Source organism: Siniperca chuatsi, linkage group LG6, assembly GCF_020085105.1.
Source record: "Siniperca chuatsi isolate FFG_IHB_CAS linkage group LG6, ASM2008510v1, whole genome shotgun sequence".
In the NCBI taxonomy this organism is placed as follows: domain Eukaryota; kingdom Metazoa; phylum Chordata; class Actinopteri; order Centrarchiformes; family Sinipercidae; genus Siniperca; species Siniperca chuatsi.
In genome coordinates this window covers 28,294,665-28,318,100 of record NC_058047.1, presented here as the reverse complement: position 1 = coordinate 28,318,100, position 23,436 = coordinate 28,294,665, and the positions used below count along the sequence as shown (strand labels likewise).

At 39.8% G+C, this 23,436-nt stretch overlaps 1 protein-coding gene across 1 annotated transcript in view; it reads left to right on the top strand.

Annotated features, from left to right (window-relative positions):
* LOC122877905 (inactive N-acetylated-alpha-linked acidic dipeptidase-like protein 2) overlaps positions 1-23,436 on the top strand; it is a 586,509-nt gene that overhangs the window by 51,474 nt on the left and 511,599 nt on the right. Inside the window, exon 2 of the mRNA XM_044200096.1 lies at positions 4,743-4,777. Within this exon, the coding sequence (XP_044056031.1) occupies positions 4,743-4,777 (35 nt within the window). The remainder of the gene's footprint in view (positions 1-4,742; positions 4,778-23,436) is intronic.

The following is a 23,436-nucleotide window of genomic DNA, read 5'->3' as shown; positions in this document are numbered from 1 at the left end:
CACACAACAATGACAATTGGACTCCTTGAATAGCTGATGTGACCAATTTTTGTCTAGACGTCTGGTCTTCCTTGTATTGCTTGATGAGACAGTTTGGGGAAAGTTTCTCAACTGGAGTTTTTGTGTCTGTGTTAGTGTGGGAGTTCAAAATCAGAGGTACATTCCACATTTCATACACTGACGGTGACAAAGAAACCACGGGAAGACTGATGAGCCAGTAATGTACTCACAACTTCTTACCTTTCAGCAGGAAGACACTGAGTCAGCCTGACTCAAATCTACAGCGTAATCATTCATACGGTGTATAGTGAATTCATTATCAACTCTTTTGACCTCATTGAATCGTCATCAGGACTCCAGAAGGTCTTGTTCTGACCCAGTGGGTTTGAACTGATGTCAGAGCTGATTTCATTGTTGGATGTTCAGTGTATTTTTTTGTCATTCATGCTACCACAGTGTGCTTCCATTACACTGAATTCTAAGGATTGTCCTGGATGGTTTCAGGTAGACAAAAGCCTTCATTTCTGCCTGCTGGACCTACCAATTCCTTTTCTCGCAATCTCTCGTTTCTCTTCAAGAAATTATGTGAAATGACCATAATGTCTTTAAATTCAAATACCTGCTCCTTGTACTAAAGTTAGACATTCCCTGCCAGGGGAAGATTAGGTGGAGCGGACTCAGCTGGAAACAGGCAGTATGAAATTAAGGTTGTGCTGTCAACGGTTAGGTGTGGAGGTTACAGTGGGGTGGAATGAAGCCTGATAACCCAGATTTAGTTCTCATTTTATGCAAATAAGTTTTCTTATTGAGTGAGGTTTTCAATTTCAGTGAAGGGTCTTCTATTTTTAACAATTACACAAACATACTCGCTTTAGTCTTGCCTTATTTCACCAGAAGTAAAAAATTTGCCACTTCAAACAGGGCGTTAAAGCTGTCAGCTCCTTATTCATCCTGCCACTTGCTAGTGTTGACTCATTGTATTGCACACTCTTTGTCTTTTACACTCTAAATTTGTACGTGGATCAGTATTCAGTTGTGATGAGAATGCAATGCTCTTTATGGAGCTTTGCTTTTGGTCTCATGTTTAGGACGTCTTGCTTTTAGCTAGCTGAAGATTCTTGAGAAGCACAAAGGGTTATTATACATCTGAATACATACCGTTTCTTGAAACAACACTCTGTGTTATACCATCTCTGTACAAATCTGCTGTTGTCTGGTAATTCTTGTTCTCATTGAGAAAGTCATGTCAAGTCAGAGCTGGCTACATTTGGCTTCAACGACTTTTCATCACTCACTCACTGAAACATATATTCATCAGCAGTGAAGCCCTAGGGGCTTTCTCCTGCTTTTACTGTGTGGTAATGGCTCAGCCCAGTAACCACAGGAATTCACTTCGTATTGTTTATGTAGCGAGGCAGAATGTAAGGGTGTGGTGGTGGATGGGTGTGTAGCGCGTCTGACTTTCATGCAGTTAACATTTGCCTTTCCATTAACCATACCCAAGATATTTCCCTAATCATTACCAAGTGTTTTAGTTGCCTTAAATACAATCTTTTCCCAGATTTTAACCATAGTGTAGTTGTAGCTGTGTAGTTTGGAGAAAGAACGGGGCTATAGTTAAATATTGCAGCAGGTTAGGAATAACATATGCACATCCCGTATTTATGCAGATGCATCGAAGAAGAGCTCAATATCTTCTAAAAAAAAAAAAAAGAGACATCCAAGACATTAATTGAATCAGTAAATCACACTAACAAGATGTCTACACAGGATGTGCTTCAGGCCTGTTTTTGATTCGTCCGTCTCATACTGCCTACACAACTTGCTCTGCTACTTTGGCAGACCATAATTAAACCTTTCACTGTGGCCGCAAGGGTGCACTAGTCTGCTACTGTGCTTCATTCGCCCGCCTTTGGAGAGAATTTCTTCTGACAACGTGTGAAGTTGTGCAAGATGCGTCACACGTGTCTTCAATTTTAGTCAACACAGCTGCCTTCATCAGCTGTGTAATAGCTTGTATAACGATGTAACACTTCCTGTGGTGGGGAAAATGTTGCCAGTGAAGGTAATCCATGTAACAACATTTCCTCCTAAACTTATTTGTCAAAGCAAATAAGTGTTATAAAAACACATTTTATACAGGAGATAGGGTTGTAAATTTGAACATCTGTGGATATGGACAACTGTGGATATTATCTCAACTATTTTGTCACTAAATTTACACAGGTTTCAACATTGCTGCAGGCTGTATCAACATCTATTCCATGTCAAATCATTTGCTAAGCTGTTGCTTAGTCTCTCATATGTGCATTTTTGCCATCTAATCCATATCTGAGTTACTCCAAAAGCTGCAGGCATACAAAGGCTTGTGAGCTGTACTGGTGAAGATTGTCGACATTTGAGAGAGCTGGTTGTAATATTTTGTCATTTCACATTAAATGCTCTGCTCGGGGATCATGGTTGAAGTCAAGTCAAATTAATGGCAGGCAGCTCAAGAAGCAATATGATCTTTCCACATCGTACGACTGATATTTTCTGTTCAAATTCAACACAATGGCTGCTGTTATTCCGGGACAGCTTTTGAATATTGAATTTCAAAGCACAGCCGTCTCCCACTGAGACTGAGCTGTTAGAATTAAATCAGCGGTGTTTCAGTGTTCACGTTCCTTTCTGTGCTCTCTGATAACGCTCCTAATTTAGCACCAGTCAAAGTGTTTCTATCTTTTGTGACCAATCAAGCGTCATCTGTTTTAATTTTCAGTCCTATTGTGATATTGTAAGATCCATTTCACAGAGCGAAACTCAGGCATTTTGGGATGGAGGGATGAGAGAGAGAGCGAGAGAGAGAGCAAGAGGATGATGGGGATAAACACAGACCTTCTGTTTTAGAAGTAGCAGCCTAGTCTTATGAGTGCCATCTACTGAGCATCAATAACTCCCTACTGTAGGTGGTTGTGTTTGTGTGGTCTGCGGAGCGTCATGTGTGCCCAGAATGTATTGTAATGTGTGTATATGAATGTGTACAGTGGAATTAAATGTGTATGAAGGATGATGCTATTGTACTGTATTGAAACTTGTGCAATATTGCCCATTTCACAAACTATACATTTACTACACAAATTTTTTAAAAAATCAGCTTTTTCTATTATGGAATTATTTTCAGCCTCTAGCCTCATTTAATAATCACATGTAACAACTTTGCAAGAGAAAGTCGTACTTTATTTGAACTATACACCACTCTGCATTATGCATGCCTGTGATTTCAAGTACACATTGCTTAATTTCAAAGCCCCCAAAAGGTTAAGAACTACTGATTTAGATCCTGCCTGAACAGACAAAGAAAACCTGTGAGACTAAAATGTCAAAAACATGACCAAAAAAAAAAAAAAAACTAAACAGAATTACTGGACTTTCTCTGGAAAAATGAAAATAACTTACGTTGCAATAAACACTATAAAGTGGGACCAGGATCAATAGATAGTGTAATAAAGTAACTGTACATGTGATTTACTAATTTACTAACTTAACACTAAAAAGTGGATTTAGTGTTAAGTTACCCTTTTAACAAGCCAAACGGAAAGAAGCAGGCCTTTTAGCCACTCCCCCCAACACATGTGGCTAGTGAGGTCACCTTATGGAGTGCGATCGCTGCCACTGCCACAGAGCAGGCGGTGCTGACTCATGTCAGCAGATCGCGTAAAACTCCAGCCTGACAGTACATCTAGTCCACGAAAGGAAGAAAAGGAGTAGTGCTACCTATCATAGCTGAGTGTTTTTTAAAGCTATTTCTCTGCAGCATTTGTTATGAAAAACATAGTTGTGTGTGTTGGAGTTCTAGCTAGGATGTTGAATCAGGGTCCATTTGAGACTGCACGCTGGAGCAAACCGGTAAATTCACAAGGCTCCTTCCTCACTTTCACGCTTAAGCTCTAGCAACAATCGTTACTACAGAGCCCAGGTTTGCCGTGCCTCAAACCAAAAAGGGATGAAAGAAGCAAAAGATGTGTGTGGTTGACGGATAGTCGTTGTTGGTAAATAAAGTCAAGCTTAAAGATTCCTTTAAAAATAAATGACATTATTGGTAGAACTGGTGAAGCCAAAAAAACTGGTTTTCTGGTCATCGCTGGATTGAACCCAAGTGAAAAAGCAAAGGAGTAAGAGAGAATGTAGCTAATGTTATGATAATCCTTGCTCTTGCTACAAACAAAAAATATGTAGTTTAGGCAAGCTAAGCTTTCTCCGTCAGCTATAGCCTGTCGTAGCCTGGTCCCAGGCGTCTGAATCACTTTTGTCTCCACGTTTTTTAAGCAAATCATACATGTCTGGTGTTGTGCCCATTCACTTCAAACTATTTAGAGCTTTATAGGCAGGATTAACGATGGGGAATATTGCGCAAGGGACAGAAAAACTGGCTCAAAAATGGTAACAAGCGTGGATGAGATGGACACATCTCTTGTTGTAAGTTGATTTACAGAAATAACAACTCTCAAATGTGCATATTTCTTCGATCAACATGACAAACTGCTTCTGGCTAACATGAACACAATGTCAGACTGAATAATGAAGTGAAAACAAAATTGGAATTCAGTCTGATTTGTTCCTGTTTCCACAAATATAGTTCCCTCTTTACCGTTATATATTGACAGACACTGTATCAATTGGTAGTCCTTGATACTGGGATCAGCTGGCTCCCCACTTAGATGCTAGACAGTTTCACATTTTGATTTTGTCATTTCTTGCAGGTGGAGAAGATTTGTCACCAGCAACCCAACAGGAAGTAAGTCACTCTGTTTTATTGCATCTTGCATGAAAGGAGAGGTGGATTTTAATAGAACAGTCTTACCCAGTGCAACTTTAAAAGTGCATATCAACATGTCTGCCTGCTCTCTGCTGCTGTAGTCTCAGCTCTTTCTTGCTGTCCAACACTGGAACAGATGCCCTATTGTAACTTTCTCCTATTGTCGGCCTCTCTCCTTCTTTTTCTTCCTCTGTATTTCTTTCCCACCCTCCCTGTCCTTCGCTACGTCCTGTTCCTCCACTTTTCTCTTGTAAGCCTTTAATGGTGATTAGCTGTGCCGTGCTGAATGTGTCCCTGTGTCTCCTCTCTCACTGAGAGTACAAGTGCTGTCACTGAACTCAGTCCTGCACTGTTAACTGAGCTATTGATTCACCTCAGATGAATGGTTGGGATACAGTATGGGAATGTGGTTTAGGGATATAATGTAGCGGTGTGTGTGTGTGTGTGTGTGTGTGTGTGGGTAGGGATGCCTGACTGGACTCTTGTTACAGATGACAGAGCTGTATGTGACAGGGCTCTGGCTCCAACACACTGGATGTTTCTTAATGTGGAGATACGTTTGATAATGCAGTCACACACACACACACACACACACATACAAACACACACACACACACACACACACACACAGTGTATTCACCCTCTTAAATCCCCATCAAGGTGCCAGAACAAAGGTTTCCAGTACAATAGGGGCTGGAGCTTCTTGAGTCCTCTTTAATACACCAAGCCTTTACCCAGTCCGAGGCACTGGTTCAGTACTTTGACTGCATTGTGCAGCCATGCACAGTGGGCCAAATGTACAGTTGTTTTTGCATCCGACATTACCCTGTTGTTGTTCATTACCTTCCTCTTGCAGGCACTTGTCACTCTTCATAAAAAGCATCAAAGCACAAACAAGTATCTGCTAAAAAGTGAGCTAAAAGCAGTCTGTTAGTGTAGTTAACATTTTTAGAGAAGGCAAAAGAAGATATTCCATACCAACAAGAGAATTAGTGTTTTGCTATACCTGCAAGGGTGGAATGTTAAGTACATTTACTTAAGTGTGAGGTGCTTGTACTTGACTCGAGTCTTTGCATTTTATTTTATGATACTTTACACGTTTAGACCACTGCATTTGAAAGGAAAAATATTATATCTTCATGTCAATTACATTTGTTTGACAGCTATAGTTACTACTTATTTTGCAGATTAAGATTTTACATACAAAACTATGGAGGACTTACCCAGAATTAAAATTTAAAATGGAAAAAACTAAAAAGAACTTTATATCGTAATACTTCATTTTCTCTGTCAAATTTTTATACATGTTTTCATTTTTCTTTTTCAGTTTCAAAGTAAAATCTTTTGCATTTAAGCTTTTAAATTGTGAATTATAAATTTAGTTTTTCAGTTTCTCAGGATTCAGAATTTCACATTTTCAAATTGCCATTAAAAAAAAAATTCATTCAATATCTAAATTCCTTTTTCAGTTTACATATTATTTTTTTAAACATTTAATTATGGTTTGATAAACCTGAGTACTAAAATATAATAAGAGTTTATTAGCCATTTTCCCTTTTAATTTTACTTGGGTAAAACTATGATAAGCTTATAAAAATGAAAGAATGGGCCCCTCCACAACATTTGGAACCATTCTACTGCTCAACGAGTAATTTAACTTTTAAAACTTTAAGTAGATTTGTGCTGCTAATATTTACGTACTTTAAGGAACATGTACTTTTACAAGAGTTTTTCTGTCTTTCCTCAAAGAGCAACTTAACAGTAGCTGAAAATCTTGTTTTTACTGACCTCGTACCTTGCTGCAGTGATGATGAAGTGAGTGTCAATACCCTGTGACATCACTGGTAGTCAGAGGTGCAACACACTTGAAACTTTCAACCAGTAAGGGCTGTAAAACACTGTTTTCAGCCTGGTATTGAGTTTCTATTTCAGTAAAGAATCGGAAAACTTCTTCCAGCGCTCTGTACCCATTTTTTTCAAAGAAGACAGTTAACAAAACTCAGAATATATTTGAATCAAATGGACCACGCACTTTACATTACTGATGACCATTTTCCAAAACATGATGTAGTGTTTAAGATGCCTTTTATGGGTTTACTTTTTAATAAGGAACCCTTTATAAAAGGTTTATAAGTTGTAACTAATGCTTTATTAGTGGTTAATAAATCATTTACTAATGCTTTATAGATCCGTAATATGCTATTACTCATCTTTTTGGTAGACAGGTTGGAGAAAATTCTTTCTAGCTGGTCTCAAAAATCCATATATTAACAACTTATTTACATTTACAACTGCATACGTAATGTAAGAACCCTCTAATAATGACTTACCAACATTTATATTTGCAAATGACACTAGATTTCCCTGATCACTTAATAGATCATGAGTATTTATTAATGGATAAGCAACATCTATAATAAATTAACCATTAATAATGCCATTCATACACCATTTACAATGGCCACCGTTTTAGAAAGTGGTGTAATTTATGGTTTCTAAGTTTCTAGGCAGCCATCGGTTCACATTCATTTAAATACATTATAGGAAAATCAACTTACAGAAACTTGAGCTTCAGTCAGTTAGTCAGTCGCTTACAGTGAACATAATGTCCACATTGATTTTTATTGACATTGGTGGTTTGTGGTAGTGCATTGTGGACTTTTCACATCAACCTTCACCTACATCTCTATCATCATCAACAGCTTTCAGCTGCTTGTACCATAAGTGTAATCATTTTCTTCAGCTGGTTTGATCCATTGAGTCCATATGCTTAAGTAGGTTAGGCTTTGTTACAACACAGCCTTGTTGTTCAACTGCTCACAGTGGAGATGCTTGGGGCACTCTGCACTGTGGGACCAGATGTCAAACTGCCATTATGGAACCACTACCATTGTAATACATCTGAAAATACATTTAATCTGCTTGTTAAGCTGATCTCAGATCCTAATGGGACTCTTAGTGTAAATTGAAGTCAGGTGCATTGGAATGGTCAACCAGTTTTGCCTGTACCTTAAATATTTAGACAGATGCTTAATTAGAGCTATCAAGATCTGGGTCATTCACAGTTAGATAGATCTAAATGGTAAATTGACTGTACTTGTATAGCGCCTTTCTAGTCTTCTGACCACTCAAAGCTCTTCACACACTACATATCACATTCACCCCATTCACACACAGATGGCAGATGCTAACTGCTCATCAGTCTAAAGAAACTAACTAATCATTCATACACCGAAGGCACAGCCCTCAGGAGCAATTATGGGATCAGTGTCCAAGGACACTTCGACATGTGGACTGGGGGAAGCCAGGATCAAACTGCTGACCTTCCAATTGGTGAATGACCCGCTCTACCACTAAGCCACAGCCACCCTCAGTCAAAACAAAAAATGTCACAAATAGTGTTCTATTTAATGACACCTACACTCACTATTTGGTCATTTTAGAATATTTAAAATGGCAGTACAACTACAATGCTCAAGATTGAACAAAAAACGAAAAAGACAGGGTGACCAATAACTTCTGACTGGTGTATGGTGTTAAACCATTTCAAATGACATTTCAAATATGTCTGCCAGTAAGACCACAGTGAAACCCGGAGTTTACAGACTAATTTGGTTTCTTGTCTTTCATGCCAATGGATGGATGAGGCAGAGAAAAGGCAGCCTCCTCCACTTTTGGCCCGTTGTGTAGTCTTATACTTAGAAAATTATCATCTTCATGCCTAATGGCGTATAAGGACAGACATGCCTCCTCCACTGTTGGCGATCTGTGGCTGACTTGGCAGCGTGACCACAACTCATCATCATCACTCCGTTTCAGCTTCGCTTTTTATGAGCGTAGCATCCCATGTCTTCTTTTTTTTATTTTGTGATGATTTTGGGACTTAACACTGGCATTTCATTTGAAATGTTGACATCTTGAGACACTGCAGGTCGAAGATTGAGGCAGATCTGTTGAATATGCCTCCCCAGTTTAATTCAAAGTGTGAGTATATCCCTGTACTCATGCCTAGTGGCGTATAAATGAGAAACCAGACTCCTCCAGTGCTGGCAGTCTACAGCCTGCTTGGCAGCCTGAGCACAGCACATCATCCCTCCTTCAGCTTCTGCAGCTCTTCTCCAAGTTTTTCCCCCCTTTTTTTAATCATATTTACCTCTACATTTGAGTTTGTTTCCCACCGCTCTTAGTAGAGCGGGTCATCCACTAATCTCTGGGTTGGCGGTTTGATCCCCTGCTCCTCCAGTCCACATGTTGAAGTGTCCTTGGGCACAACACTGAACCCTAAGTTGCTCCCGATGAACAGTCCGGCGCCTTGCATGGAGGCTCCATCACCATCGGTGTGTGAGTGTGTGTGTGAATGGGTGATTGAGAGACCAATTTTAAAGCGATTTGTCTGTTAAGGTAGAAAAGCATTATATAAGTACAGTCCATTTACCATCTACCATTTACCCTGAGGGCTCTGTTAATGTTATGGGGATGTTTTCTTCCTAAAATCCTTACATGTGGCCAAATGTGAGTTTAAAGAGACAATTGATTGATTTGTTGATTATGCAAAAAGGCAAAAAAAAAGATGATCAACATAATTTTACCCCCTAGCTCATGTCTGTGCTGCTACTTTATATTCCAGTCAGCAGGAAATGGTACTTTGCCATCAGTACCTTTTGCTTGTTAGGGCCGTAGGAATCTCTGCAAGGTGATCATTGAAAAATATGGCCAGAGCCCTCGTTAAAGGAATACATTGACATTCACACATTTAAGAGTGCAATATCTCATCACTGGGCCCATGCCATCATATAGAAAATTGGCCTCGATATTACTGCACAAAAAAGTGAAATGGCATGTTGACATTGTTGCATTTGTCACTGAAATCTTCAGGCGCCCCTAACCACATGCTACCTCATTATATTACAGTTTCAGTACCAATTGGTTGAAATGAGGAATGCTTACTGGAAATTCTACGAAGGTGACACTGAAGAACAAATGATCGAACTTTTTACCCAATAATGTGACAAGTACTTGGCAAAGGAAGATGACCGGCTAAAATTCAAAATGTCAAAATGTCCCTTTCAATACATTTTAGTCAGCATGATAAGGAGGCTGCTGGATGATGAGAAATCCTAATCATGCACAGCGTTCAGACTTCCAAGCTCTCACCCAGACTGCCATCTCTTTCTCTCTGTTCATATTCAGTAGCTTCTGCTGCACCAAAGCTCAAAACCAAGCTTAACAGTAGGCAACGTATGATCCCCCTTTCATGTAAAATCTCATTAAATTAGTTATCCAGCTTCTGTGTTTCTTACAATCCATTTACCAGATGTTTTTAATGCATTATCATCACCTCTCTTCAACTCTCTAAACTTTTTTCCTGCCAAAACATTGTAGGAGCTGGGCATCGAGTGGCTGTCCTTTGCTGGGAGGTTATTGATGAGTTCCTAATGAAAGGCCTATTAAAGGCGAGCATATTGATCCACTGAGGGCCTGATGACAGTATCATTGCAACAGGGACACAATTGAAAAAGACATGCACTGCCAAGAGGCTGAAGAGCGAGGATGGAATAATCATCTTATATACTGCTCCCTTGGTCTGGCAGCTTTTTTGTTACAATTATCTCTTTTCTTTCTTCTTAATCTCACATTTGAATGGAAATGACAAACGTAAAGTGAGTAACACTGAGTCAATATCAAACTATAATATTATAGTTTACAATGATTTATGCTATGATTCTTGTCTGTCCCATAATTTGTCATGGCCTTTGGTGCTGTGGAGAACCTCCAGCTGCTAAACTGTTCCCCCATTACCCACCAAATAATCCAAAGGAACAGATCTCATCATGATTTATTCCAATTCACCCATTGGTTTGTGGACTACCGTTTTGAAGACTCAATATTGGCATTTTGGCCGTCGCCATCTTGGTTTTTTGCAACCAGTGACCATGATATTTGGATGAGGGGGTGGAGCTGGGGAGTATAGCAAAAGTTAAGTTAGCAGCTAATGCTAGCGCTAGCTAGGTTAGCAAGGTGCATCTGTAATTCATGTTAACTGTGATATTAATCGGGATGCTAATTTTGGCTAGTGAAAAACAGGCTTAAATCAAAATGTACTTACCAAAAAAATGATAGCCGACAGCCTAAAGTGTCTTTTAGTGCAACTGAACAACTGAACTGACCAAAATGTTAGAATTAACTTTCATGTGACGAAAACACCGACAGCACCCAAAAACAATTCATGGCTAGTTAAATGTACACAGTGCAGTGGATATATATCACCTTTATCCTGACTGACAGGTCGCCGTGGTAGCGACTAGCCACGCCCTAAAGCATACCCTGCTTTATCGTCTATTTTATTCTAAATGTGACCAGAATTTACTAAATTAACATCATGCTGTATTGAAAAAGACTTGAAACTAGCGATTGAGACCATAAACTCATTAGGAAAGTGTTTACTAAGGTAATAAATGAGTGAGAAGGGTCATTTACTCATGTGTCTCCTGGACTTCTTTTTACAACCAGTGGAGTCGCCCCCTGCTGATCATAGGAAAGAATGCAGCCCCGGAGGTTTTCCTCTTACCTGTAGTGCTAGTTATCCATCTAGATGGTTTTGGTGTGAGTTGCAGAGTTTTTGAGATATCGGTCGTAGAGATGCTTTGATGTCTGCTTTCTTTCGAATATAATGGAACTAAATGGCACTTAGCTTGTGGTGCTCAAAGCTCCCAAAAAATACATTTGAACAGCAATGTCTCCTTCCAGAAATCTGTGGATTATCTTGAGTAACAAAATATATCATCGTGTTATTTCCCTTTTCCGCTTGTCCCATCTGGACACTGCACCTTTTACCCATTTGTCTTTGCAACATTGTTTTATCTCTGTAAAATTGCATTGTGATTATGATTTTCAAAATCTGCCACAAACTCTAGATTGTCTTGAGGTCTGGACTCTGACTTGGCCACATAACATCAGGATAATCAAGATAAGATATAACAGAGAAATTATTGCAACCGTGATTTTTGCGTGACATTGCAGAATTGTAAAAATTCTGTCTAAAAGTATTTTACAGTATTTACACCGCTTTGCAGTGTTTTGGCATCTGATAAGCCTTCAAACTTGTGAATGTATTACTCAAAGTGGACTTCCTGGGTCGTATTTTAACACAGCCCCTTGCGCTGTTTTAACGCAAGGCAGATTTCAACCTGAGAGCCCGCTTAATTTCTCTGTATATAGCTGCATTCATATAGCCCTCTACCTTCGCAATCTTTCCAGGGCCAGTATCCTCACAGCACCAGTCTGCCACCAGTTTTCATGCTGAGGATGGTTAGAAAGGGAAAATCCTGTTACTAACTGGTGTGGGTACAAATGGCAGCTCAGCAGCACAGAACCACTTACCCAGTGTTTGTTTTTATTGATACATTCTGTAAATGTAATCATGCACATGGATGTTTTATGGCTTGTGAAAATATAGTTAAATGTAATAAAATGTACCTGTAGTACGTACTGTAAATGTACCTGTGTTATACAGTCTCGGTCCATGAACGTCTTAATACACTACATCTCATAGAGCAGAAACTGTCTCAGTGAATGTGTTATCACTCATAGAACTGCATCTCAATTTTGAAATGTAAGACTTGATCTCCTTTCCTTTCTCCTTTCAGAAATAATGACATCGCCTTGTCACTGCACTCAGAAACATAAAATGAACTGACATTGTAGTTTCTCTTAGTATCTGTGTGGTGGATTCACCACATCAAAAAGAGGTTATTGATGTTTTCTCGACTGTAGTCAAAGACAAACCTCAACACCTGCAGGCTGATATCTGCTTTTCCTTTTATGAACAACACTAAACAATCATATATAAACATGTGAATAAATACATAGGATATAAGTATTAATATAAGAACATATGTACACATGCATAGAAGGGATAGCTAGATGATTATTATTCTCACTGTGAGATAAGAGTCTCCTCTCCCCTTGGACCGCCTCCCTTTACAGTTCTCATTGTTATTGGACTACTACAACCAGTTTCTTTCAGACCTTGCCCATATCCAGTGCCCAACCTTAAGGGAGGAGCTGTGAGCTTACTGTATGACTCACGCTTCACACCTCTACAATGAATGCTATTTCAGAGCCACATTGCTGTGATGTTGTTACATGTTGTCAGTTATTTGTCAGACCTGAGTAAGTAAAACCTAAAGTGAAATTTCTTTCAAGAAAAAGAAAACAACTTTTTAAAGCTAAGTTTCTTTAAAGAATGTTTAAAAAGAAAGTTTGTACATTTAAATCAAAGATCTGTGACATGCATGAACTACCATTCTGCAAACTAAAAAAAGTGTGTATATGGTACATATATTAATCTTAGCTATATTGATTTATAACATTGACTAACTATTATGCTTAATTTATATACAGAAAGGACTGAACCTAAAAATATGGGTTAATACTATTCTGAAAGTAATTAAACAGATTTCCCCTTCATTACCCCCTCCACATTTCTGAATATCCAGCATGATATTGGTATCAATGCAGGAGCAGTTCATACAGTACAGTATATGCATATCAGCAGCCTATCACCCCATTATGATGTGTATTTTCCAAAATTCCAGAAGGCTTTTCTAATCATCATAATGACTGACTTGAGAACAAAAACACAAACAAGTAATAATCCAAAAGAATATACTTTCACAATGACACACTCAGTCGTACATAAACTGAGAGCACAATGGCATTTCAAATAATTTCCACAATGAATAAACATGTGCTTACAATACCGTGGCAACAGACAACTGTGTATTCCCTGTGTGTATGTGTGTGTGTGTGTGTGTGTGTCTGGTTACAGTGTGTAAAACCTAACCACTGTGAATTACAGCACAGAAAAAAGACCAGTGCCAATCGCACACACACACTCACACACACACACACACATGCAGGCAACCCACTGCCAAACAGGTTAGATGAGTGCAGGAAAGAGAGAGGAGGAAGGGCTATGCTAATGTCAGTACTCAGTGAGAGAGAAGCTAGCATTCATGCAGACAGTTCAACTAAAACACAGCCAGGGCAGACTAACAGGTGTAAAGGTGAGCACTGAGGGCAGGCAGTTACTGTAGACAGGTAAACAGTCAGAAAGGTGTAGGTAAGCAGCCGTGCAAGTAACCAAGCAGTGTGTTTTGTAGGCAGGCAGTGTCAGGTAAACAAGCAGGCAGCTCTCCCTGTCTTCTGTAGTGTTGTAGCTGGAGAAACGGGCAGCAGCAGCATAGAAAATGATCTATTAGAGCAGCCTTTATCCTCTGCTGCCCCCTCTTTGAGACATACACACACAGACTGAGGCAACTACGGGGGCGTTCAACCAGCTCAGCTTTGCAAGGTAAATGTATAGATTCAGTTTGCTTACGGCTCAAGTACTTGAACTGGATGTGTGAGTATGTATGCGTGCTCTTGATTTTTCGAAACAGAGATAATTCGTTTCTTTCATCCATCGCTGGCTGTGTTACGTGCTGCTGGTCATCGTCTGGTTAAAGAGTCATTCAGGTCAATCAATTTACACCGACCTTCGCTGCTTTGAGGCCGAGTCCAGTGAACTCAGCCTCAAAGCAGCGAGCAATATTAACAATATTTTCCTCCTTTATAACGAGCAGTAGTGGCTTAATTCAAAGACACGGGAGGGAAATGAAGTGATGCATGCTGTCACGTTTGACATCAAAATCTACCCATAATGCAGTGCAATTTTGATGATGGCAAAAGTTAAAGTAGCCACAGAAACCAAGTTTCTCGCAGTTAGAGTTTAGCAGGTTATTGCAGTTCAGTTTCATTTGGTTCCTGAGTAATCAAGTGATGGGAGCTGATAATGAGTGTACAGGCGCACCAGTTACCGCGTAACACACCACACAAGGCCAGCCCCATCACCGCGTGCTGTGTGTTTTTGTAGGCCGTCCTCTAGAGGATCCGCCTCAGTAACATTGATTAACAGAGGGCCGGAGGGAGAGTAAAAGGACCGGCAGTGCAATGTTGCCTACCTGCTGCGGTTTTGTCTTACCGTGTTTTGCATGTGTCGGGTAGTATTTACACACACAGAGCCGGGGGTTAGTATTTAACAGGTGTTGTGGCTACAGGCATCAGGTAACACTGTATACCTCTGTGTGTGTGTGTGAGAGAGAGACAGACAGAGGAAGACGGGAGAGAGACGGCTTTTTAAATCTAAAACATCACTCATTCATCTAAATAAAAGGAGCACAAAGGATAGCAACTCAATAGAAAGGAGCACCAAAAGCAATCATTATGAGAATGGTGAGGGTGATGCTCAGTAGTAGAGTGCAACTAAGTACAATTTACTCAAGAACTGTACTTAGGACTAATTTATGCAACGTTATACTTCTATTTCATCACTTTTCAGAGGAAAATATTCAGATTACATACAGAACATATGATCAGATTAAAATATGATACATTGTTATAGACTAAACTATCATAAAGTAGTTCAAATTTTGCTTACATATTTTTAAATCAGTAATAACAAGTTAATTATACGTTATACAGTATATAATAATATAAGAGAATAAGTAGATAGTAATAATGGTAAAGATGATGGATGGATGATTAATATTAGCATTGTGAAAGGAGACATTCTGCATTTTACTTTTGAAATTACACTTTGCTGATTATACCACTGTACTTATAGAGTATCTCTAGTGATTCGGTATTGCACTTCCCTAAAGTTTTGGGGGACTTACAAGAAAATTCCTTTTCAGAGAATGGTCTCATTTGATGCAGCAGAGGTTATAATATACAGTGCTTACTTTTAGTCCCAAGTATGGGTCAAGCTCCGTAAGTGCTGGATCCAACATCTCAAATTGTGCAACTAGGCAATGTCACAGTACACATTCAGTTCGTAACTTTCTGTTATACATTTGTAGTCTCCAAGCCTAAACTATGCTGGTGACATCATCAGTAGTCTGTCATGTCTCTTGGGTCAAGTCATGGCAAGAATTTATGACTCTATAATCTACTAATCTGACACAGTGACCATCTTAACAGACAGCAATATTGTACATTTATACTGCATTGTTGCTATCTTAACTTAAGTTAAGATTCTGAATACTTCCTGCACCACTTGTAATATGTATCTGACCATGAAGCAAAGGATCCTCTTTTTCATAGCATTTACTTTGACCTACAACTATACAACTGTAATCTTCTTCAATCAATTTTTTAGGCATATTTTTATTTTTTTGTTCCTAGCCTGGGTGTTACATTTTTATTATTATTTGCCCACAGCCAAATTCTCCAGGGAGCCACCATGTCACCAGCTGAGGCTGCTGGGAGATTTGTGATGTGACAGTGATGCTTTAGGAAGTGAAAGAGCAAGATGAGGTAGATGAAGATGATGTAGAGAGAGAGAGAGACAAAAATGTGGTGCAGGCAGTCTGAAGGGAGAGTCACAGAGAGAAAGTCCTTCCACAGCGGTTTACTAACAGAGCCCAGCTCACCTCACCAACACTTGTAAGAGTAAACACACTCTCCAGTTATCTGCTGGACTACAGTTGGTCAAATAACTCAGCTTTGTTTATTCCTGACCACAAATTCGCATCATAAGAGAACTGTCAAAGGGTATGCACTCTTCCTAAGAATCAGTTTGAATTCTGTGCATTTGTGTGTTAGCATCAGGACGAGGTGGGTGCAAATATACAGTGCTTAATTTGGAAATCAGGAGGTCCCGGAACACAGAGAGGGCCAGCATCTTGGACAACGCCTAGCTGTTAAAGCTAAACTGTCATCACAAACAAGGTAGTATTTATTTGCATTTATTAATCAGAGCAGCAGGGGGATGCGTGTAAAACAGCTGTGTGTGTGTGTGTGTGTGTGTGTGTGTGTGTCTCTCGTTGACTGTCCTTCACTCTTCCCTGTCGTTTCCCGAAAGTTATATTTACAACCACGAAAAGCAAGCAGGCTAAGAAACCAAACTAAGTGACGTGTTCTGTCTGTCTGTCTGTCTATCGATCTCCTCCGCTCCATTAGTTACGTTAGTTACGCTCCGCACCGCACAGCGCCGCACCTGCACACGCACTCCCTAATTTATTTAGCCAGACTCACGTGGGCGTTTCACAGCACAAACGCTTACAGTAATCATATGCCAAAATATTTAGACACCAAAAAGCATTCCACCACTTACCAGCATACAGTGCTATTATCGCCACCCTGTCGATCTGCCTTCTTAGGGTCTGACCTACTGGTTTGAAGAAATTCAACAAATTTGATTGACATTTTACCAGTTTCCTCCTTGTTGCTGAGGGTGTCCTAATTCAAATCGCAGTAACATTAGCTCAGGTGACGTGCACAAAACTCACACCCTTCAGGCGTTACTGCGTGGCCTGAAGTATCTCTCTTAAAAATGCATCCAAAACAGGCAAACAAGTGATTTACGGGTAACGTCAATGGGAAATAAATGAATGACAGAACAGATAACATTAAATATTACACTCAATGTATCTACAGATTTTGATAGTGACAAAGGAGGTACCGGATCCAATCAAATAGGTGCCGGTCCCATTCTGGGAGGTCCTGGATTCCTGTCAGAACATCAGGATCCTGCACAAATTAAGCCCTGACATGTAAAGGTCACCTCTACATGAAGAATTAATAAATCAAAAACAGCCCAGTGCAATTTAATCCTGTATACACAAAGTCGAAAGGCTGAATAAAGAAAAAACACATTTTTGACAGTCACAAAGTAAAAGAATAGGCTTTACAATTGTGTCAGAAAACTCTCCCAGCAACCACAGAAATCCACAGAAGAACTGGCTGTGGGCAAATAATCTATAAGACTACAGGGGTGTCTGGTATTGTTTTCAGTAGTGAATAGTTTAATATGATAGATTTTTGCCATGCTAGAGGGAAGGCTCAAGGTATAGCACTGTTGGTCGGTCCACCACTTTGGTGCAGAGTGAAATACAGTATCTCAGTAATTAGATTGCCAGGGCATTGAATCTTTGCATTGTTATGTACCTTCTGTTCTTTGATTTTCCCAAACTTTCTTTTTTCAGCTTTTTTCTCCTCTTAATACCATCTGACATTCCTTACCTGCAAGCAGACGCAGTATCACCTGTCGTCCGTTCGCTTTTTCTTCTGCAACACGATCTGATGTGTCTCTCACACAACAAAAGGGAACAGTGGAAAAAGAAGGGGAGGGCGGCGGGTGAGACAGAGGGAGGGGAGGATGGAGAGGATGGGAGGCTGGTCTGTGGCACGGTATCTCAGACAGTCCAGCACTTTCTTTGTTATCTGCTCTCCATGTGGGAGAAAAACATCCCACCCTCTTTATTATCATCAAGCAATGATAAGGATGGCCCTGACTACTCATCTCTGCACAAAGGCAAGCTGATACCTCAAGGCCATGTATGTGTGTGTGTGGGGGGGGCATGTCTGAGGCCATGTCTTGAAGCCCAAAATCACCAGGGGATATCTTTTCCTTTTATTCTCTTACGAGATAATAGCGTCGGTGTGATTTTGTTGAGGTTTTGAGATATCGGGTAAAGCTCACCTCAGTACAATGGAGCTCAATGGCATTAGGGTGGTGGCATTCAAAGCACCAAAAAAAATGACTGAAATAAAAAGTCTACAGCAACTGCTCTTTTCAAATATAATGGCATGGGTTCTCTAGATAAACTGCAGATCTTGCTGTTCAGTTCCATCCTCCTGTGTGGAGAGAAACAGTGTTTGGAAAAGTCAAAATATCACAAAAAAAGATTTTACACTTGGCTGAGGTGGAAAAGTGCATCGATAAAAACAAAATGCGGCAAAGTTGAAAAAATCATGACCGCGTGAAAAATTGAAGGCGACGAAAAATATCAGCAGACAAAACATCAGATATGTATGGACTGATGAGGAGACTGTGATGTTCCTCAAATGAATACATGAAACAATCATAAACTCCATATTTCCATCTTGTCATCTTCAGATGGTTTTCTATCATCTGATGTTTGACTTGCGGTCTTTTTAAATTGCGTCTTCTTGTTGCACCCTCTTCTTCTGCAATGGTGTAATAGCACCCGACTAGAGAATTAGCACCAACAACTGTTTATCTTGATGCCCCCAACTCCTAATATTTGCATAACCGTAGTAGATGGAAACAAAAATTAACATGCATTTTCTTTTGCTGATTTTCTGGAAATTAGATCGAAATTTGCATTGAATTTGGATGGAAACTTGATTTATGAGAACATTTCAGATGATTTATAATATTTATTCAGATCTGATGGAAATACGTAGATGAAATGCACAAGTCTTACAAAATACCCCAAAGTATTTCTTGTAGTGTGACAGATAATGTACATGAAACATCTTCACATATCATGTAACTGCAGAAACTGTGAGAATTCTCTCCCTTTTGAGAGCTGTTGGGAGCATCTGAGTGTGTCCCTGGAGTGATGTCAGTGGAGGACAGTTGATCCTTTGTTGTGCTAATTAAAACTCAATGTAACACTGTAGATTGGGATGGAAAAAACAAAACAAAACAAAACAACAACAAATGTGTGGCCAAAATCCTCAGTGAGGGATACCTCTGGGAATATAGGGTTTTCAAGTTGTTTGTTTTCTGAACACAGAAGAGTGAGTTTTAAATCACAAGCAAATATCCAATTAACAGAAAGTTGAAATTTTTTGAGGCTACTGTAATGTGTGGTATGTGTGTCTGTGGAAGAGGGATTATTGTATTATCATACTGCTACATGAGTACTGTGATGATGGTGACCAGGCAGCTATTAAACTGCATTCCACTGCGTTGTCAAGCCCTGACCTATACCCTAATAATTAATTCATAATGCTGCTTGATGTCCCCTGCATGTTCATTTAGAGAAAGGGCTTCATCAAATGCGTTAATTATACAACACTGAAGAACATACTGTAAGTAGAAACCATATAGTGAAGAGAAACCTGCAAGATGATTGACTGCTCTCGTGCTCCCCAATGTGATGAATGAAAACCAAACAATCTAGAATTCAAAAATGTCAACTTTCTTTTCACTCCTGTGACATTTGTTTTTACAATACGTGATTGTCATTGGTTTAGCTGATGTTGAGGTTACCTCTCTAGCTTCTTGCTGTCTCTGTCTCTTTTTCCCAATTTCCAGGTCACACAAATGCTACCCTGTCTATATAGATACTCCATCTTTACTGCCTTCGAATTAATTTCATGCATCTGGCAACCACAGTGTTATTCTGACAGAAGAGAGAACAATTCTATATGCAGATAGAATATTGTAATGATATTTTAATGCAGCTTTTTACGCCTAATGACCAAAAGTGTTGAAAACGCTGGAGTCAAGATGGATAATTTCAGTGTCACTTTAGATGCCATTATCACAGAGGACATGCCAGTGGCTTGATAATAGGGTTGGCTTGGCAGTGCAAACACATTTCATACAAAAAAGGCAATTCAACATGCTTCACATGATGTCTAAAATACACTGAATTAAAAATACCATATAAACCATTTGAAACACAAGTTAAAAGTATAGAAACACATTTTAGACACATTTAAAAGGTATAATCAGTGAAATACGTAGATGGGGGTTAAAAATGTAAGCCCAAGATGGATAATGAGGAGTGCTCAAGATTCAGTCGGAGGTAGTGGAGAACAGAAACGTTTTGTATGTCTCATATCCTCTGGAAGTCTTTTACTAACTCTATGGAGAAAAAATATTAAATCCTGCCTCTCTATAGAAAGAGGGTAGCCACTCGGCTTACTTCAGGCACACTCACACCGAGCCAAGGATGTAGTAAAATGCCTTTATTAATTAGGGCATGTCAGAGAATTCAAACATCACAAAGGACAAAAACGCAGACGGCTTTCACGGCTGGAAAGAGGAGTCCTGCCTCTCTATGTCTAGTATGGACTCTGGGAACATAGCAGACCGCTACCCTATGACCTCAGAGGCCAAGAGGGTTCACATCAGGCTAGTTTAACATGAACAAGTCAGATGAAAGTGTTCTGCCATTTAAGTACATACACAGAGTGAAAGAAAAATGTAAGTCATGCATAAATGAAAACATTGCATTAGGACTCCGTCTTCACGTGTACCTGCTGCATAGATTAGCTTGGGTACAGATTAGTTTCACTTGTCGACCCACAACTGGATCCCTTCCAATTTGCCTATAAGGCTAAGAGGGGGGCACAGAGGATGCTGTGGCCTGCCTGCTGCACCTCGTTCTCCAGCACCTGGATTCCCCAGGCACCTTTATCAGGATCCTCTTTGTGGACTTCAGCTCTGCTTTTAACACCATCCTTATAGTGTGCTCACACCAGAAACTTCATGAGCGGTCATTGGTCTACACACTGTACACTGTACACTACTTACCTGTACACACTGTACACCAATGACTGCACCAGTCCATCACCCATCACTACTTACCTCAAATAGTCTGACGACAGCCATTCTTGCCCTACTTACAGATAACCACTCTGCTCTGGACTGTCACGACACGGTTGCACAAATCACCCAGCGGTGCGAGGATAACCATCTTCACCTCAATGTCAGCAAAACAAAGGACATAATAATTGGTCCCCCCTCACCTCAGCATCCCATTCTCATCAATAACCAAACTGTTGAAATGGTTGACAGTTTCAAATACCTTAGAGTGACACTGGAAAATAGACTCAGTTTCGACCAGCACACTCATGACATCGAAAAAAGAAGCCACCAAAGACTCTCAGTTATTGGCAAGCTTAAAGGACTCTATGTTGCACCCCATCTCCTCCTATTGTTGCACCAGCCCATTATTCAGCCCATTCTATTGTACTGTTCCACCTGCTTCTTTAACATGTTATCCGTTACTAATCAGGCCAAACTCCAATGCATAACCAACACCGCTGCCAGGATAATTGGTCTCCCCACACCCAACCTTACAGAGCTAAACAATAAATCCATTACACGCATTGCAACCTCAATAGCACAGGACATCACACGTCCACTCAATCACCATCTTACCATACTGCCCTGCAGGCGCAGGTACGGAGCACTGAAGTGTCGAAGGGCTCGCTTTGGGAAAAGCCTAATCCCCGCAGCCATAGCAACCTTAAACAATAGGCCTCGCTGAGCTGGCCTGAGTGTGTACTGTTGTCAATGTATGTTGTTACTGTGTGCTGTTGTTGTCTGATGTGTACAGTGCTGTGGAAAGGAATTCCGTCTCTGGGGGCAATAAAGTCTAAAGTCTAAGGTACATTTAGATCTAACAAATAGTCAGACTTGAGATAGATGTTTACTGTACGTTTATTGTCTGCATAAAGCATTGTGGCTTACTTCTTAGCTTCAGTAGGACTAATTTGCTATATATTCTTGCTAAAACAAGATTCATTTTACACAACATGAGAATTTGTCTTGGTCATGTTTATGCCTGACTTTGTGAAACCAACAATGCACCTCATTTTGAATATTGGCAGGTGAATTTATTTGATATCAACAGGTGAATTATGCCATTTTGTTCAACAGAAACAACAACAACAACCGCAATATGAATTTATTAAAGAAACTACATTTTCTGGAACGTGTCTGATTTTGATCTCACATCAACCTGAGCTGACTGAACGATTTGCTTTTTTCCCCCTTACTATTTCTATAGTTTGTAAGAAATTGGCTTGACAGTGAGATGGAAACATAACTTACGTCTTTCTCGCTGCTTTTGTCTGACTGTAAATCGCTGCCTTCAACTGTGAGCTGTAGGCTGTAAAAGGGAGCAAATAAGCTCTGAAATACCGACTCCTTGGTAAAACACACTCGGCATGACCTTTAGTTAACGGACAAATTGAGCTGCGGCCAGAGCGCACTTCCGAAACTTGAGAGTGTGAGGGAGTGTGTATGTGTGTGTGTGTGTGTGTGTGTGTGTGTGTGTATATGAATGTTAGGGTGGGCCAGTGTATGGGATGGGGGATGTTTGAGGCAAATTTACTAAATGTATTTTGTTTATTTCAATTTCTTTTTAAATGTGATGTATTTTTTTTGTGTGTGAGACAGTCTTCTGGGTTTGCTGGCACCAAACAGAATGAGTTCTGAGTTTGTTTAATTATCTTGGAGCGACTTGCAGACGTTTGCAGTCAGCCAGTGACCTTTGCTTCTGATTCAGTTAGAGTGTGTGTGTGTGGTTCTATAAGGACCCAGTGTGTGTGTGAGAAGGAGAGAGGGAGAGAGATTACAAGAATGCATACAAAGGAATAAGTCATAACGTGATTCAATCTGAATGTTACATTTCCAGGTATATTACTAGTAAATAATAAGCTTTGTTTATGTCTTTAATTTGTGAGTGTATGTGTGCATGAGTGTGTTATGCACTGTACATTAATATGAAGGGTTGTAGATGTCAGGGTTGCAGGTAAGATCACTTTCACCATTCATCAGTTAGGCAAATTCTATCCTTAAATTAATACAAATAAGCCTGCAATTGTACCTTTTCCTGAACCTTTTATATCTATATACGTCATTAGAAATGAATTACATTTAATACAATCACATTATGTTCCATGAAGGAGCTGGGTAAGCTGGGCATAGTGAGTTCAGGAGTGCTCAAGAGAGTGTTTCTCCTTAATTGCTGATGATTGCAGAAATGTATCTAAAACAACAAAAACAAAATGATTACTGTATGTGGCATGTCTTTATGGTGGCT